The following is a 17,621-nucleotide window of genomic DNA, read 5'->3' on the forward strand; positions in this document are numbered from 1 at the left end:
ACTTCCCTGGTGCCGGTATTATAAACTGTAGAGGGTGGGAGGTTGGCATAATGGTTAAGGTGTTTACCTTACAGACATGAGGTACAGGGTTTGATTCTCACATGGGGTAATTGGCTAGGCTTAAAATGGCCCAGAAGGGCAGTTAGCCTAGTACTAATCTATGAACCTTCTTCCCAATTATTGTTCTACTTTTGTAATATTTCCTTTCCTTTTCTTTTGTTGTTGACAGTGTACACATTCTGCTACTAGAAGCATATCATTATTTTTATTCAGTTTTTATTATATTAAATTGCTGCATTGCAACATATCTGCTTCATACCTGCAACAGGCTGTTAACATATAGTAAGATCACTTCAGGAAATATGTCCCCGGTACACCCCAAAGTTAATGCTGCCTCCTCCTCCTACCTTTTTCCCCTTGCCGTTGTTCCCACAAACCTTTGTTATGCACTAGCATTTCTTAGGCCTTGTACACTGGCTACAATGCATTACCTTGACAGCTTGTGGATGACTGCTTCTACAACATCGGGTTCTGTTCTTAAGTGACGACAGTCAAAAACTCGCTCTACAGTGCAATTCATTTTTGTGGTTCAGTGCTTTTAGTACAGTTCTGCATAGTTTCCTTTGTGATTTAGTGCCTCGGACAATATTGCTTCCATTCTAGTTTCTCATCTGCCTGTTTTCATGTGATTTAATGTTGAAAATCTTCAATAGCTAGTTTTCCTGGAAGTTTGTGTTTCTTACTGATGCTGAAATACTGCTGTGTCATGTACTTTAAATGAGTTTTCTTCTTTTGCACATTTAGATTCTTTCCCTGGAGGAGTACACTGGTTGTCTGTTGGGAAACAAGACAAAGCTGGGCTGCTGTTAAAACTCCAGAATCTGTGCATCCGTCTAGAAAATGATTCCCAGTTGTCCCAGAGACCACCAATTAATATAGAAGAGGCAAGGGACCGTCTGCGTTTGTTAATGGTGCGGAAATACCCAAGGTAAAACAAACATGCTTGTATTTCCTCAATTTCCTAGTTTTTTCCAGCTCAGTACCCTGTCAAGTCCCTGTAAATGCATTAATCCATTGCTCATTCACTCAGAAAATGTAGTTTTAATTGTTAAAGGGGCACAATCTCGTTTCTGAAATCAGCTGCTTGCCTGAGTACTTTGTTTACATTTTAGTGCTATGCAAGTCACATGTTCACACAGAGGCAGGATTTTCAGAGAAGCTTATTAGCATGCAGCAGGTCAGATTTCACAAACTTCAGTGGGGCATGGTCATTGCTAAAAGTTTACAGTGTCCATTTGTATTTTCCTTCCCCCACCCATAGGCTGTTAGATTAGCTGTATGATTTAGCCTCAGCTAGAGATGCTGTCTAGACACACTCAGATCTGCAGCCTTTGCAGCAGTGAAATTACATCTTTAGTATCTGCTTGTTTTTTGTAACACTTAGTGGAATGATTATCCCAGACTAGGCAATTGTATTTTTGGTTTGTTTTTGTTTCATGCTTGTTGCTAAATGCTTTTTTCCCATGACTGGTAATTACTTTTCATATGGTCAGCAACAGTGTTGCCCATTAGTGCATGTACTCATGCAGACATACATTTCCAAGACTGTTTCCCTCATTTGATAGTACAGTATTGCTTTGAACAATTGCATCTTGGAAACAAACGCACAGCGTTGCAAATGTCTTGTCTTTTTGAAGTGCATCAAGTGATCGTTTTTAACAGTTGTGCATGAAGTGCTACTACAATATCTTTGGAGTCGTTTTTTGTTTCACAGCAGCTGCCTTCGGTTTTTATTTGGTTTGTCGTTTGGATTTAAGAGTTGCAAATGTACTAAGATTCTAGAAGAATAAAAGTCTTACAACGTTTTAATAAAAAACATGTCAAGCAACTTTGAAAATGAATTGTGTTACTGTACTGAAAGTATTTTCCCATTAGCTGATTCACTGTAGGAATCCCCCAGTAACAGTCTGTATAATACTGATTCCATCCAAATTAATTTATTTTCTTTTTCTTCCCTGCACCTGCATTGTGATAAAATGTATGGATCTTTCTCTCTTTTCCTGAATATTTGACTGCAGTAGAGTTACACTGGTTACCATTTGAACGTTTAGGCAAATGTAGTCTTGATATTTCCATATACTTTCCTATCTGTGTGCATAAGTACGTATACAATATGTAATCTAACTTTATATTCATGTGGTTGTAAAACCACAGCCTTGCTATGTCTTACTGACCAGCTTGCTATTCAAGCCATTCTTCAACGTCTCTTAAATTTGTATATGATGTATATGTGATAATATGTGTATTTTATTAAAACTTTGTATGCAGTGCACATAATTGATGTTCATCGTGTTTCACTGTTGCAGTCATCACTGTAGACCCCTGCCGGCAGGCAGTCCTCGGTCGGCCAGAATCCCAAAGTCTGGGTCCGGCGTCGGCTGCTCAGCCATGCTCCCTGATGTCAGCACGCCAGGAGTACAAAGCTGGCAGCCGACGCCATGTTCTCCAGTCTTTCTTGCCGTGCGGTGAAAGCAGTTCACAAGTGCCGGTCGACTGACTCCTGACAATTTTTTCTTACGTACTTCAGTCTTCTTCTACTCAAAGCTAAGTACCCCATTGGGGAAACTTTTTTCCTGCTCCAGTGTGATGTCAGAAAAAGTTAATTGTATTTCTTGTGGGAAGCAAATACCTCATAAGGATTTTCATTCTTACTGTATTCCTTGCTTAGGCCTGACCACGACGTAGCTAGTTGTCGGTTTTGTGCTAGATTTAATCAACGTACGATTAAACGAAGGTACGATTTTGCTTTTCATTACTTCGGTAGGCGATTTAATTACAAAATGTCGTCGGACACTCTTCCGACTACCGGAGTTCACAAATGACGCAAGAATAAAGACAGGCCTCCGAGGTCCAAAACAGACGATGTTTTACAAACAGAGCCAGCTTCAGGTTCGGCCGTCGTCAGTGAGGCGCTTTCGCAGCCCCTGTCGTCGGTCATTTCGGAACCGATGGCCGAAACGGACTCCCACGAGGAGCCAACTAGGCCTTTGAATATTTCAGTTGCAGGACCTTCGGATAATGCTCCTTCGGATGGGTCCGGAGCCACTGTGCAGATACCAGCTTCCAAGGGGGTTTTCAGGCCTACACAGCTTCTGATAAAGGCAAAGCCAAAGACAAAGGCAAAGACTCCTTCCAAATCAAAGACTTCAGCCCAGACCTCTTCTGATCCGGGACCCAAGTCTCAGAAACAGTTACTTAAGATGGCGGAGGACTTACTTACTATGATTAGGGATTCACATCCCCCTCCAGATAAAAGGCCAAGGCAGGAATTGTATTATGACTCTTCTGATCAGGCTTCAGTTTCTTCAGTGTCTTCTTCTGACCAGGATTATTCTTTCCCTCCTTATGAGGATTCTGATGTTGAGGAATCCATTCCTTCAGCTTCTCCCCCTGAGGATTTTTCATTTGGGGAAACTTTACACGAAATGAGGGAACATTTTCACTGGGAAGGACAGGAGTACTCTGAATCTAAGAAAAGACTTATGGATTTTCTTCTTCTTCCCCAACATACACCCCTGGCTATTCCTCCTATTTTGGATATTGTGGATGATGCCTTTTCTGAGGCTAACTTAACTCCTGACTCTTTTCCTCCAGCTCCTGTTAAGCCAGACAGATATTATAGGGTTCCTGATTCCCACCAGTTTTTATACAAGAATCCTACTGCTGATCCTGAAACCATTTCTCAGGGTCATAAGGGGGTTAAGGCCGCTTCTGCTAAAAACCCCATTCCCACAGAGAAGGATTCCAGAGCTTTAGAGAGATGGGGCAAAAAAGTGTACACTTCTGCAACTTTATCTATTAGGGCTTTAAACTGTCAATTTCATATGCTGAAATACCAGCAATTTCTACTGTCTGTTTTGAAACAAAAGCTAACTTCCATTTCCTCTTGTGCAGATAATAAGGAATTACATGATTTAATGCATGCCACTGAACAAGTAGGGAAGCATGGTTTACACTGTGGTTTTGATGCCTTGGAGGCTTCTTGTAGGGCTGCTGCCTCTGGCACAGTCATTAGAAGACATGCTTGGTTAAAGGAACAAAACTTGCCGAATCAAGTAAAAGCTAAGTTACTGGATGCTCCTATTCAGCATAATATTTTGTTTGGACCTAAGGCTGAAGAGGTGATAAAGAAGATGGAGGACAAGGCAAAATCCATGCAAACGGTTAAGGATTTCTTACAAGTACAGCCCCCCAGATTTAGTAGGAATTGGCCTACTAAAAATTGGTCCTTTCCCAATTCAGACAGGCCTCAGAGGGGTAGATACAGACACTCCAGAGGAAGGCCCCAAACGCAGACCTCCTACAGACCAAGTCAGTGGACTGCTTCCACACCTAGGGGTGGAGAGGACAGATCTCAAGCTCATAGAAAACAGGTCAATGACTCCCTCTGCTCGGCTGCAGGAACTTCTTGCCTGGAAGCCCCTCTCGGAAGAAAACTCTCTCTTTTTCACCTAAATTGGACTTACATAACCCAAGACAAGTGGGTTCTGGATGTGGTTTCAAGAGGTTACAAATTCCATTTTCATACCCTACCAAGACCAAGCAGGTGGCCGGATCTACCAAAACATCAATGGTTAGAGGCCTTAAACCAGGTGGAAGCCCTCTTGGCTATGAAGGCCATAGAACTGGTTCCAATTTCAGAAATGGGACAAGGTTTTTACTCAAGGCTTTTTCTAGTCCCCAGAAAGCAAAATTCATGGAGACCCATCCTGGATCTGTCAGTCTTGAACACTTTTCTCGAGATACCAAAATTCAAGATGCTTACTCTACAGCAGCTACTTCCAATGCTGAGCAAAAATGCATGGATGGTAACATTGGATTTAAAGGAGGCTTTACACATACCTATCAGGCAGGAGTGCAGAAAGTACCTCAGGTTCAAGGCCGGATTGAGGCACTATCAATTCTCTGCGCTGCCCTTTGGATTGTCTACTGCACCCAGGGTCTTCACCAAATGCCTGGCACCAGTAGTAGCTTATTGCAGACTCAAGGGAATTCAAATTTACCCTTATCTGGACGACTATCTTATTCAAGCAGACAGCAAGGATGTCTTACTCCAGCATCTAGAATTTGTTCAGAATCTTCTCAAGTTCCTGGGATTCACTGTGAACATAAAAAAGTCAAATTTGACACCTTCACAACAGAACTTTTCTGGGTGCTCTTCTGAACACAACAACCCGGATGGCATTTCTGACATCCGAAAAACAATTACAGCTGGCTTCAACTTTCAAAACCTTGGCGTCTCTAACTCGGCTATCTGCAAGGAAATTCCTGCAGGCTTTGGGTTACATGGCCTCCTGCATCCTCCTCGTACCATATGCAAGACTACATATGAGGAAAATACAGTGGTACCTAAAAAGTGTATGGTCCCAGCATTGCCACAGTCTAGACACACAGATCACCGTCCTGCCTTGTCTACAAAAAGAATTCCTTTGGTGGACCAAGGCATGTATTCAAACAAAGGGAAAGCCTTCAGTCTGCCTCCAGCCAGCCAGATACTAACCACGGATGCCTCAGATTACACATGGGGAGCCCATTTGCAGGGAAAATGTCTGCAGGGCCTTTGGACAAAGGATCAGAAGCACCTGCATATCAATTTAAAGGAAATGTTAGCTGTTCAGAATGCTCTATTGGCCTTCAGGAATCTGCTACAACCAGGACAACTACTGATACGGACAGACAACACCACAGTTATGTGGTACATAAACAAGCAAGGGGGTTCACACTCCTACCCCCTTTGCAGACTAGCCATGAATCTATGGAACACAGCTCTGGCTTGCAAAGTGGACCTACAAGCTCAGTATCTACCAGGGAAACCAAACATCCTGGCAGACAGTCTGAGCAGGAATCTGTCAGACCCACGAGTGGATGCTGGACACCGAAATATTCAAGATGATTACAGCAGTCTGGGGATGCCCACACATAGATCTTTTTGCATCCCACCTCAATCGTCAACTACAGATTTTTTGCACAAGGACATTCCACGAACTAGCATGGAAAGTGGATGCACTGTCATTCAGTTGGAGAAACCTCTCGGGGTATGCCTTCCCGCCTCTACCTCTTCTTCCATGGGTGTTATTAAAGATCAAGCAGGACAAGCCCAAGATGATAATTTTAATGGCCCCAAATTGGCCTCGACAGTTTTGGTACCCAACACTGAAAAACCTCTCTCAGGAGCCCCCTTGGGTTTTACCTCAGACTCCGAACCTTCTGTCCCAACACCAGGCTCAGGTTCTGCACTCTCATGTCAAAATTCTCAGCCTGGCTACCTGGCTAATTCAGGGTCTATGATTCATTCTCTCCTACCCAAGCAGGTTATGGATGTCATTTTAGAAGCCAGACGTCCTAGCACTAGAAAATCTTATGCAGGAAAATGGAAAAGATTTTGCACCTGGATGCAGGCCCAGGATTCGGATCCTCTCATTCCTAATATTCCTCTGATTTTACTTTACCTGACAGACCTATTACATAAGGGTCTCTCCTTCTCTTCCATAAAGATACATGCCTCTGCTATCTCTGCTCATTATAATACAGACCCTCCAATCTTTTCCCACCAGCTCATGAGACAGTTTCTCAGAGGAGCTAAAAATTTAAGGCCCCCTGGATCTCCACTATGTTTCGGAAAAACTCACCTTACCTCCTTTTGAGCCTGCTGCCACATCTGACATCAAGTTTTTATCATGGAAGACAGCCATCATGTTAGCTCTGACTTCTCCCAGGAGAGTTTCAGAGTTGCAAGCTCTCATGGCTGTGGAACCTTATATTATTTTTCACCAAGACAGGGTGTCTTTAAGGACTAATCCTACTTTCATGCCTAAGGTGGTTTCCAAAGTGGCTTTAAATCAAACTATTCACCTGGCAACTTTTTTCCCCAGTCCTCAAAATAGGGGGGAAAGGATCTTGCATTCCTTGGATGTGCACAGATAACTACGTTTTTACCTGGACAGAACCAAGGACATCAGGAAATCAGAGGAATTGTTTGTTTCTTATGCTTCAAGTTCCCAAGGCAAAGCCATTTCAAAACAGACCATTTCTAAATGGATCGCTCATGGAATCAGATTTTGTTATTCACACCATGGAAAGCAAATCCCAGTAAGTATTAGGACTCACTCTACCAGGGCTGCTGCCACTTCAGCTGCCTTCCTCAGGGGAGTTACTACCAAAGACATTTTGGAAGCTGCAACTTGGAGTTCAGTGCATACTTTTTCTAAGCACTACAATCTACCTCTCTACTCCAAGTCTAGGGCAGGCTTTGTTTCTGCAGTCTTGCAGGGCCTTTTAGCCGCCCCCTCTACTTTATGACCACCTCCCTTTTCTTCTGCTTTGGGATTCAACCCTACAATGATGACTGCAACAGTGAAACACGATGAACATAGTACAGTTGTGTACACTTAGCATAAATGTAGATGTTCGAGTGTCTTCACTGTTGCAGTCTGGGTTACCCTCCCTCCAGTCCCCTCTAATTTTTTCTTTTGTGTGGTTCCCTTCTTCACCCTTCTTCTGAGGTGTATTTGCAAAGGGTATAGGGTTACACTCATTTTGGAACACCTGACATCTGGGGGCAAGAAAAACTGGAGAACATGGCGTCGGCTGCCAGCTTTGTACTCCTGGCGTTCTGACGTCAGGGAGCATGGCTGAGCAGCCGACGCCGGACCCAGACTTTGGGATTCTGGCCGACCGAGGACTGCCTGCCGGCAGGGGAGAACCCTACAGTGATGACTGCAACAGTGAAGACACACTCTCACATCTACATTTATGGTAAGTGTACACAACTGTACTTTTTGATGGTGTACTTCACTGTTAATATTGGCATTTTTTTTTACTTTTCTCAAACTTGTCTTTTTTTGCGACTCAGATGGCTTTGTTAATAATACCACTTCCCCCTTATCAAGATGGAAATACATAATAAATAGATAATTTAAATAAATAAATGCATGTGTCATGTGTTTATCATATGTATTGCTTTGGTTGTTTGTAATGTATTTGCTGTATATCTTTATAGATCCATGTATATTTGTACACACACACACACACACAAATCTGTCTTTGAGTTTGTGTGCGTCTCTGTTTATGTATACAGACGTACACACACACACCTGTATGTGTGATGTGTTGGTGGATGGATATATATATATATATATATATATATATATATATATATATATATATATATATATATATATATACATACACATGCACACACTCGTACACTGGCAGGCAGGAGGTATTTTGACTAAGGTGACAGTATTGCTGCTTCTAACAGCATTCATATCAATGACACATCATTGCTAGTTTTACAAGTAATATTTTTTTTCCATTTGTCATATGCTACTTGACAAGAGTATTAAGTGTGACTCAAACTACAGACCCATAAGCTTGACCAGCCTTATCTGTAAGGCTACAGAAAGAATCATCAAGGACCCTATAATTAAGGACATAGGTGATCTTCATACCCTTGATCGGGCACAGTTTAGTTTTGTTAGACAGGTTGTGCCCATTAAACCTGGTAGACCTTTTCAAAAATGTCACCAGAGTCTTAAATTAAGGCAAATCTCTGCATACAGCCTACCTTGACTTAGCAAAGGCCTTTGACGCAGTCCCACATGTGGGCACCATTGATAAACTCTCCCAGTTCAGTATCAACCATTATGTTGCCAGGTAGTTTGCTAACTGGCTCACCAACAGATCACACTCAGTCAAGAGTTGGGGACTTTACCTCAACCAGCAGACTTGTCAGAAGTATGGTTCCATAGGGGTCAGTGCTGGGCTTTCTATTGTTTGGAATATACTTCCCAGAAGTTCAGGCCAAAATAGAGGGGCTGTGGCTGACTAAGTTTGCTGATGACTGCAAATTAGGTGCAATCATAGAGTCCCCAAATGATGTCAATATACTTCGACAGACTTACACAAGTCAATCCGTGCCAAAGCCATGGACTCAAGCACAATGCTAAAAAATGCATTATCATACCATTCAGTAAAAACGACATCACTGCAGACTATCATATAAATAATAGTACCCTATGTAACAACTCAGTAGTGAGAGACTTAGGAATGGAAGTTGACTGTAGCCTACACCTTGACCACCATGTGTCTACTGCGGTAAGGAAAGCATTCTACATTGCTCACTTCATTAGCAAAGGTATTGCCTCAAGAGTGAAAGAGATTCTCTGTACTCAACACTCATCTGACCAATAATTGAGTACATTGCTCCCTTTCGTATGTACCTTACCAGGCACCTGCAGCAACTTGAGAGACCTCAGATTTCTAACCAAGAAAATTCAATGTCTCCAGCACATACCATACACTGACAGACTGAAGCCACTGTCATTGTACTCAGTAGCATACAGACTACTTGCAGGAGACTTGTGCCTGGTCTACACAGCAATCTTAGATCCAAACCTAATGGAAATGCTGGACATCCACAAGTCAAATGGGATGAGGGTCACTTGCTCCATGGACCTTAACCTTGCCTGTGACAGGACCTTCTGAAGGGACAGATGCATCTCTGAGGTTGCCACTCCTCTGGAATAGGCTACCAGTTCACATCAAACAGAGCCCCTCTATGAAACCTGTTTAAGTGTAGCCTGGATGACTGGATGGGAAACCATAAATGCCTTGCTCGGGATTTCACCTATGATCTTCGAAGAAACCGCACAAACACTTAAAACACAAAAAATAACTCAGACGTTAGGACACAGTAGGCAACTTAACCTAAAAATTCCTTTTTTACTAATAAAACAATGAGCATAGTGTATATATAAGCATTTAAAAATTCAACATTATCCACACAATGCCCTTTCAAAATGCATCCAATGGATGCCAGCTCATTTAATCCTGGCCACCCCACTGCTTTTAGACGCATATATGTTGAGATGATGGAGCTTGTACTTACAAACAATAATATTTACTTTGATGATCAGATATTTCTTCAACAAAGAGGGGTAGCAATGGGTACGGCCTGTGGGCCCCGATATGCTAACATCATTATGTGTGAGTGGGAGCATCGATTTCTTGTTACCCTACCTTTCAGGAGTGTGTATTGTATCTTAGATATTTGGATGATTTATCTATTGTCTGGAAGGGGGGGTATAAATAATGTCCAGGTATTTTTAGATTATATCAACAATACCACTGAATTCTTGAAATTTACTCGTGATAAATGAGGTTTCTATCTCTTACCTGGATGTGATGTTGACTAAGGATGTTGATAAACAATAGGTATGTTGTTGTTTGTCTTTCGGCTTTTCCCGGTTAGGGGTCGCCACAGCGCCACAGTCCGGTCTGCTAATGATTGGCAATTGGTTTTTATGGTGTTGAGTTGTCAGCCCGACGCCCAGCCTTCAACAAAGGCACGCCCATTCAACGCATGTCTTTTGAACATCCACTCGACCGCGGGGAGGACATGCAGACTCCACACAGAAGGCACTCCCAACCCAAGCTGAGAATCGAACGGGAGAACCTCTTGCTGTGAGGCAACAACGCTACCGCTGTACCACCGTGGAAGTTGTGACTACCATTTTAAAGAAGCCTTCATACTCAAATTCATTTCTACATTACAGTAGCTCTCATCCCCGGGTTCAGAAAAAAGCAGTTAAGGAGAAATTTGAGAGAGCTGCCAGAATGGTCTCAGGACTTTATTTCTGAATGTGATGTGTTAGAAAGCATGTATCTGAAGTAGGAGATTCATTTGTCTGCAACCTGTGGGTTATGGATCCGATATCGGATCCGAACCGGCATGGTTTACCAGCTATGGATCCAAGCTCTCAGCTCCTCCCCTCACCCATAATGCCCTGCTCTACCCTCATGACCTCAGATGTCGTTTGCCGCGCATGGTGACCAGATTGTTTTTTCCAGCTCTCCAGCTAAGTGATAGATTCAGTGTTTATATTGTAAAATTTAGTAAAATTTTTGGTTAATTTGTGTGAAAGTGTAGGTTTCCCTCTTGTATTATTACTTTTTTTTAGAGTTTAATCTTAAATTTATATCCCTCCCCTCGCTGGTAGCGTAGTGTGTGTGTTGGGCCTGTGAGTGATTTTTGTTTAGTTACTTTACCTTAGTTATAGTAACTTTATTTGTTAGCTTGGGATGTCTGAGCAGCCCAAGGCTATTTTCTAAATGCTCCGAGTGTGGCCATAAGCTTTCCCCAGCTGATGGCCACACTCGGTGTGTTAGATGCCTGGGGGTTGAACACCTCACATCTGGATGTTCCATTTGTGCAGGGTTCAACCCCAGGGCATTGAAGGAGCGGAGGTCCAAGCTTGTTTTGGCGGGCCTTTGCCGCCGGACTCGGCTCTGACCTCCGCCTCGGGTAACCGTCACCACTGTTATTCCCTCTCCGGCTCCCCCTCCTCCTCCTGGGACTCAACCTCCCGCTTCTGGTTCGGAGGAGAGGGATGCTAGAAAAAGGACCGGAGGAGAAGCACCATAAGCGGCGGGCCGAGACCTCTGTTTCGCCCGCCAGCCAAGCGGCTTCTCCCCGGCTCCCTTGTCGGCTGGATCTCCTCCTCCTCGGCTCTGGTCTCCAGTGTGTTTTCACGGGACCTGAGGAGGAGGAGACCCGATCTCCGTTGAGGCTATCGAGGAGGCACTCAAGGCCTACCTCGGTAGCCTCGTCGAGATCAACGTACAGCCTATCGGATGCTGATCTGGACGGATGATGAGAAGGTTCATCCAGGCCCAGATGCAGATGGGAGTGCTCTTGCCTCCCCTGGGGAGCTCGACCCCTTTTCAAGCCAATGCTCCTTCTCCGACCCGCTACCGGGTTCGAGCAGTTGGAGCCGAGCAGCCGAGCCGGGGTGGGTCGGCCGATAGTACTTGGTACCGGATCTGACCCTGCCCTCGAGTGCATCGGATCTGACCTCTCTGAGCGGGATCCGAGCTCGGATCCGGGGATCAGTGCTCCTTCGGCGCCGTCTGTGTCGGAGCGCACTGTCCCGGATCCGAGCCGCGCCGGCTCCGATCCACTCTTCGGATCCGAGGGGAGCCGATTGTCGGATCCTTTGGTCGAGGTCGGCCCCTTCGGCCTTTGATGTAGTGGAGAGGGCCCTGTTGAGGGTCTCCGGACCCCGGCACTTGTTCGGCTCCGTCCCGCTCCCTCTGCACTGGGTCAGGCTTCCACCATCCGGCCCTTGGGACAGCCCGCTTCTGTGCCCCAAGCTGTTCCCCTGGAACAGGTTGCTGCTTAGGAGTCCTCTGACAGCCCCCAGAGGATGTTCCTCGCAAGCATACGTGCAAAGGAGGCACATTGACTCCCGAGTCTCTCACGGAAGACACGGATTTGGAGGAAGGGAAGGCTCCCACGGTCACCCCCGAGGATGTCTCATTTGGAGACATCATGGAAATGCTCCATATAAGGGGGGGTGGTCTGCCCCAAGTTTTCCTCGGACGAGTCCGTGTTCTTGGAGGCATTTGAAGCGGGCCCGTCTACCTCTTGGGTGTCCCCTCCTGCCGACCCCTGGTGGACCTCATTACCACCAGGGCGTGGAAGGAACCGGACACCGTGGAGCCGATCCCTAAGAGGCCCGACAGGATCCTCAGCCCACCGTCTGACAGTGCCCATTGGAGTAAGGGGCCCTCGGTACATGCCATGTTGACGGCGGCGGCCACCAAGAGGGAACTTGCTCAGGAGAGTCCTCAGTCCATCCCGAGCAAGGAGTCTCGGATGATGGACCGCTTGTGAAGCGGATGTTTAGTTCAGCGACCTTCTCGGTAAGGGCGCTGAACTACCTGGCACGTTATTAGGATGCAGCGATCTCATTAAAGAATACGCTGCATCTCCCCAGAGTCCATGTCGGAGGAGGACAAAGTGCTGCACTCCACCCGCATGGCCACTCTTAGATCAGTTACCAATACCTCTATGCGGCTACTCTCCCATGCTACGGAAGGCGCCGCTAGAGCCGCAGGGGCAGGTCTAGTCACTAGACGTCAGGCCTGGCTCCGTCATTGCGATTTCTCTGAGCCCTTCAAAGCATCATTTGCGAACGCCCCCTTTGATGGTTCTGCCCTCTTTGGCAAAACCGTTCGCGACACTTTGACCCAGAGCGAGAAGGACTGGAAGACGCTGTCTGCCATCGGAATCAGCTTCTCTGCACCCCAGAGGCCCTATTCTAGGAACCAAAAGGGTCAGAAGAAGATGTGGTTCCGGAAGTCGCAGCAATCCCAGCCTGCTCCGGACAACCAGTCCTTCCGTGGCAGAGGAGGACAGGGAGGACGCCGCCCTAGAGGCAGAGGGGCTCCCAGGAACTTTGGGTCCAGAGAACCCTTCTCTGTGCGGCCCGCAGCAACCCTGAGGGGTTGCCTGGCTGCTCCACTCTGGAGGCAGTCGGGGGACATTTTTCGGGGCACCTAGCGGCATGGGAGTCCATAACATCAGACCGCTGGGTTCTCCAGATCATATCCAGAGGATACCGCATCCCTTTTCGTCACTTACCAAAATTGAAGTCCCTCCCAGACGTTCCACCCGGTCAACGGGAGGCTGCTTTGGCAGAAATTGGCCATCTGCTAAAGAAAGAGCCATCCAGCCCGTCCCCCCAGACCAGATCAGATCAGGGTTCTACTCCAGGTTCTTTTTAGTGCCAAAAAAGACGGGGGATCTAAGACCAATTTTAGACCTTTCTCTCTTGAACCTGGCAGTTCCCAAGGAAAAATTCCGAATGGTCACTTTACAATCTATTCTCCCCCTTCTGGGAGAAAGTCACTGGATGTGTTCCATAGACCTCAAAGATGCGTACTACCACATCCTAATGGACAGGCTCCAGGAGGTTCCTCCGCTTCCGGCTGGGAGCCAGTCACTACCAGTTCCGGGTCCTTCCCTTTGGTCTCACCACAGCCCCCAGAGTGTTCACCAAAGTATTAGCAGTGGTAGCGGCCCACCTGAGGCTTCAGGGGGTGCAGGTCTTCCCCTACCTGGACGACTGGCTTCTTACCGCCCCAACAAGGCATCTACTACTATTGGCGAGACTCCTTTCTCCATCTTGCTCCCAATCTGGGCATTACTATAAATACAAAGAAATCCAACCTGGCGCCCACACAGCTCTTAGATTTTATAGGGGCCAGGTTAGACACAAGGAGTTTAAAAGCCTTCCTCACTGCGGACAGAGTTCAAAATCTGCAGCTCCAGGTGCGGGCCATTCTCCACTCAAGTTCTGTTCCGGCGGAGTTGGTCCTGAGGGCTCTAGGGTCCATGGCGTCTGCTATAGCACTTCTTCTTCTCGCCAGGCTCAGTATGCGCATCCTCCAGTGGACTCTCTTAGTACAGTGGTCATACCTTGCTCTTCCTATGCATCATCCCATTGCGATCAGCAAGGCTTGCAAGCGGTCCCTCCTGTGGTGGCTTCACTCCCAAGATCTCCACGGGGGCCGCCCATTTTGTGCTTCTCCCCCTCTTGCCACGGTGACCACGGACGCCTCCCGCCTTGGGTGGGGGGGGGCATTTTGCGGGCCGGACCGTCCAAGGCACGTGGAACGATTCAGAGACCTTACTGCATATCAACGTTCTAGAGATGAGAGCAGTGCTCTTAGCGTTGCTAGCACTTCAGGACTTTCTTCCCTTGGGAACAATTGCGATTCAATCGGACAACATGTCGGTTGTCTGGTATATCAACAAGCAAGGGGGAACGAGGTCTTACCCTCTTTGTCGAGAAGCCATGAGAGTTTGGGAATGGGCAATCTCCACCAACCGCTTTCTAATAGCAACGCACATTCCGGGTCGGTCCAACATCCTGGCGGACAAGCTCAGTCGCACCATTCTGACCCCTTACGAGTGGTCTCTCAATTTTCAAGTAGCGGAACGCAGATTCGCACGGTGGGGAACTCCTTCATGCGATCTTTTTGCCTCTCCCTCAAACACCAAGTGCGACAGTTTTTTCGCTCTGATACCTCCTCCAGGAGGTTCCCCAAGAGACGCTCTGGTGCATGCTTGGCCACCCGGTCTTCTGTATGCTTATCCACCATCGCCTCTGATGTTCCAAGTTCTTCAGAAAGCCTCTCGGGTGGGTTGCAGAATGATTCTCATTGCTCCGTTTTGGCCTTGGCAGATCTGGTTCCCCTTCCTAAGGTCTCACTCGGTGAATCCTCCTTGAATTCTAGATCCCATTCCGGATCTGATATCTCATCCATCCTGCCTATCTCCTCCGAACCTGGACAACCTGAAGCTGACCGCTTGGCTGCTCCAGTTCCACTCTTGATCAGGACTCCCGGTATTTCGTCCCCTGTTAAGGCGATCCTGGTGGCAGCTCATAAACCGTCCACTAGGAAAGTCTACCGCAGCAAGTGGAAACGGTTTTCTTTGTGGGCAGAGCGGCAAGGCCTGAATCCCTTCACAGTTCCTCTCCCTTTAGTGCTTGATTTCTTAACCACTCTTTTTAACGATGGTGCCAGCAGTTCCACAGTCAAAGTACAACTTGTGGCAATTTCACATTATCACATTGGTCATGACTCTAGTCCACTCATGTCAGCCAAGTTGTGTAAAATTTTCCTTAAAGGTACTTTCCTTCTCAGGCCCCCTGTAAAACAAGCGGTTCCTCCCTGGGACCTTTCCTTAGTTCTCCAGGCCTTGACCGCCCCCCCTTCGAACCAGCGGCTACGGTAGATCTCAAATTCTTGTCTTTCAAGACTGCCTTTTTAGTAGCCATTACATCGGCCAAGAGAGTTTCAGAGCTCCAAGCATTATCAGCTAAACCTCCTTACTTGGTCTTTCATCCGGACCGTGTTTACCTCAGGACCAACCCGTCCTTTCTTCCTAAAGTAGCTTCTGAAGCAAACATTAATCAATCCATTAACCTCCCTGTTTTCTTTCCTAAATATGAAAACAAAGGTGAATACAAGCTTCACTCTTTAGATGTTCACAGGCAACTTAGATTTTATCTAAACAGAACGGCTGGTCATAGGCAATCCGACCAGTTGTTCATTTCCTTTGCTAAATTTAATTTGGGCAAGCCAATTTCTAAAGTCTCTCTGTCTCGCTGGATTTCGCAATGTATCTTATTGACTTATCAAGCTTCAGGAAGGCCCGCACCGGAGGGTGTACACGCCCATTCAACCCGGTCAGTATCTACCTCGGCAGCCTTTAAGGCTAGGATTCCTCTAGATGATATTTGTGCAGCAGCCACGTGGGCTTCATCTCATACTTTTATTTCCCACTACAAGTTGGATCTTGCATCTAGGGGTAGAGCATCCTTTGGCTCCGCGGTGCTCTGGAATATCCTTCCATGATGGCCGCCCAAGATTCAGGTAGCTGGGGACTCTGTCCCACAGGTTGCAGACAAATGAATCTCCTACTTCAGATTTAGAAGTTATGTACTCACCATAACGTTCCATCTTAGTAGGTGTATTCATTTGTCTGCAACCATCCCGCCCTCCTATCCCCCTGGCCTTTCAGTTTCCTGCATATTATGTGTTACCCTTTTCAGGGTGTTCTTGCTGTTGGCAAACTCGATCTGAGGTCATGAGGGTAGAGCAGGGCATTATGGGTGAGGGGAGGAGCTGAGAGCTTGGATCCATAGCTGGTAAACCATGCCGGTTCGGATCCGATATCGGATCCATAACCCACAGGTTGCAGACAAATGAATACACCTACTCAGATGGAACGTTATGGTGAGTACATAACTTCTAATTATCAAGAGGGAATATCCAGTAGAGTTTGTTCAAGAAATTAAAATGGAGGTAGTAAACATACATAGGTCAGGATTTTATGCCCCTATTTTATTTAAACTGTACTTACATACTTCATTAGAATCTACCATTGATGTCCCTGTTTTGGATACTTATAGGGATGATAGGGTGTTGAATTTTAAGTGATCTTTTATCACTCAGTATATAATTGATTTGAAGCAAGTAAGCGATGTGATTTTTAAAAAACTGGCCCATATTGTTAGATGGCTGTATGTTTAGATTTAAATACAAGTTCTGGTTTCTCATGTATTTTTAAACAGGGTGCAGTTTGAAAAATATTATTGAGAATGTGATTCTTGGTGATAGGAATAAATGTAAACAGATGTCTAAATGTGGACGTTGCCATTACTGTCCCCTGATAAACATTGGGGGATTTTTTGACATCAGTGGGTATCACTTTTAAAATTAGAGGGAAATTTAACTGCAGCTGTGCAGGGGTTGTCTATGGGGCATTATGTCAATGTTGTTGTGCTTTTTACATAGGTAAAACGAAAGTTTGTTAATGTATATACGAACATACCTACGAAATTAAATGCAAAGAATGACTAATGCCCTATTTAGGCACATTTCTGAGTACTCTGAGCCATCAGTTCAAATGTATTGTAATTGAGCAAGTGAACAAACATCCTAGAGGTGGTCCTTGGCAATTGTGGTTGGAAAGGAGGGAATTGTACTGGATTTCGCGTCTAAAAGCAGCGGGGTGGTGAGTATTAAATGAGTTTGCATCCATTGGATACATTTTGAAGTTAAGGGCATTCTGTAAATAATGTTGAATTTTTAAATGCATATATATATACACTGTGTGCTCTTGGTTTCATTAGTAAAAAGGAATTTTTAGGTTAAGTTGCTTACCTCTTTAAATGGTTAATTAATTTGATCAGGTGTTTATTTGT

The 17,621-nt window shown here is 45.7% G+C and overlaps 1 protein-coding gene across 1 annotated transcript in view; it reads left to right on the top strand.

Moving 5' to 3' along the window:
- Positions 1-17,621, top strand: part of APAF1 (apoptotic peptidase activating factor 1) — a 2,040,921-nt gene that overhangs the window by 235,647 nt on the left and 1,787,653 nt on the right. Inside the window, exon 4 of the mRNA XM_044087206.1 lies at positions 805-988. Coding sequence (XP_043943141.1) covers positions 805-988 — 184 coding nt within the window. The remainder of the gene's footprint in view (positions 1-804; positions 989-17,621) is intronic.

The sequence above is a fragment of the Protopterus annectens genome, chromosome 11.part0 (assembly GCF_019279795.1).
Source record: "Protopterus annectens isolate FY-2018-M chromosome 11.part0, PAN1.0, whole genome shotgun sequence".
NCBI classification, from domain to species: domain Eukaryota; kingdom Metazoa; phylum Chordata; order Ceratodontiformes; family Protopteridae; genus Protopterus; species Protopterus annectens.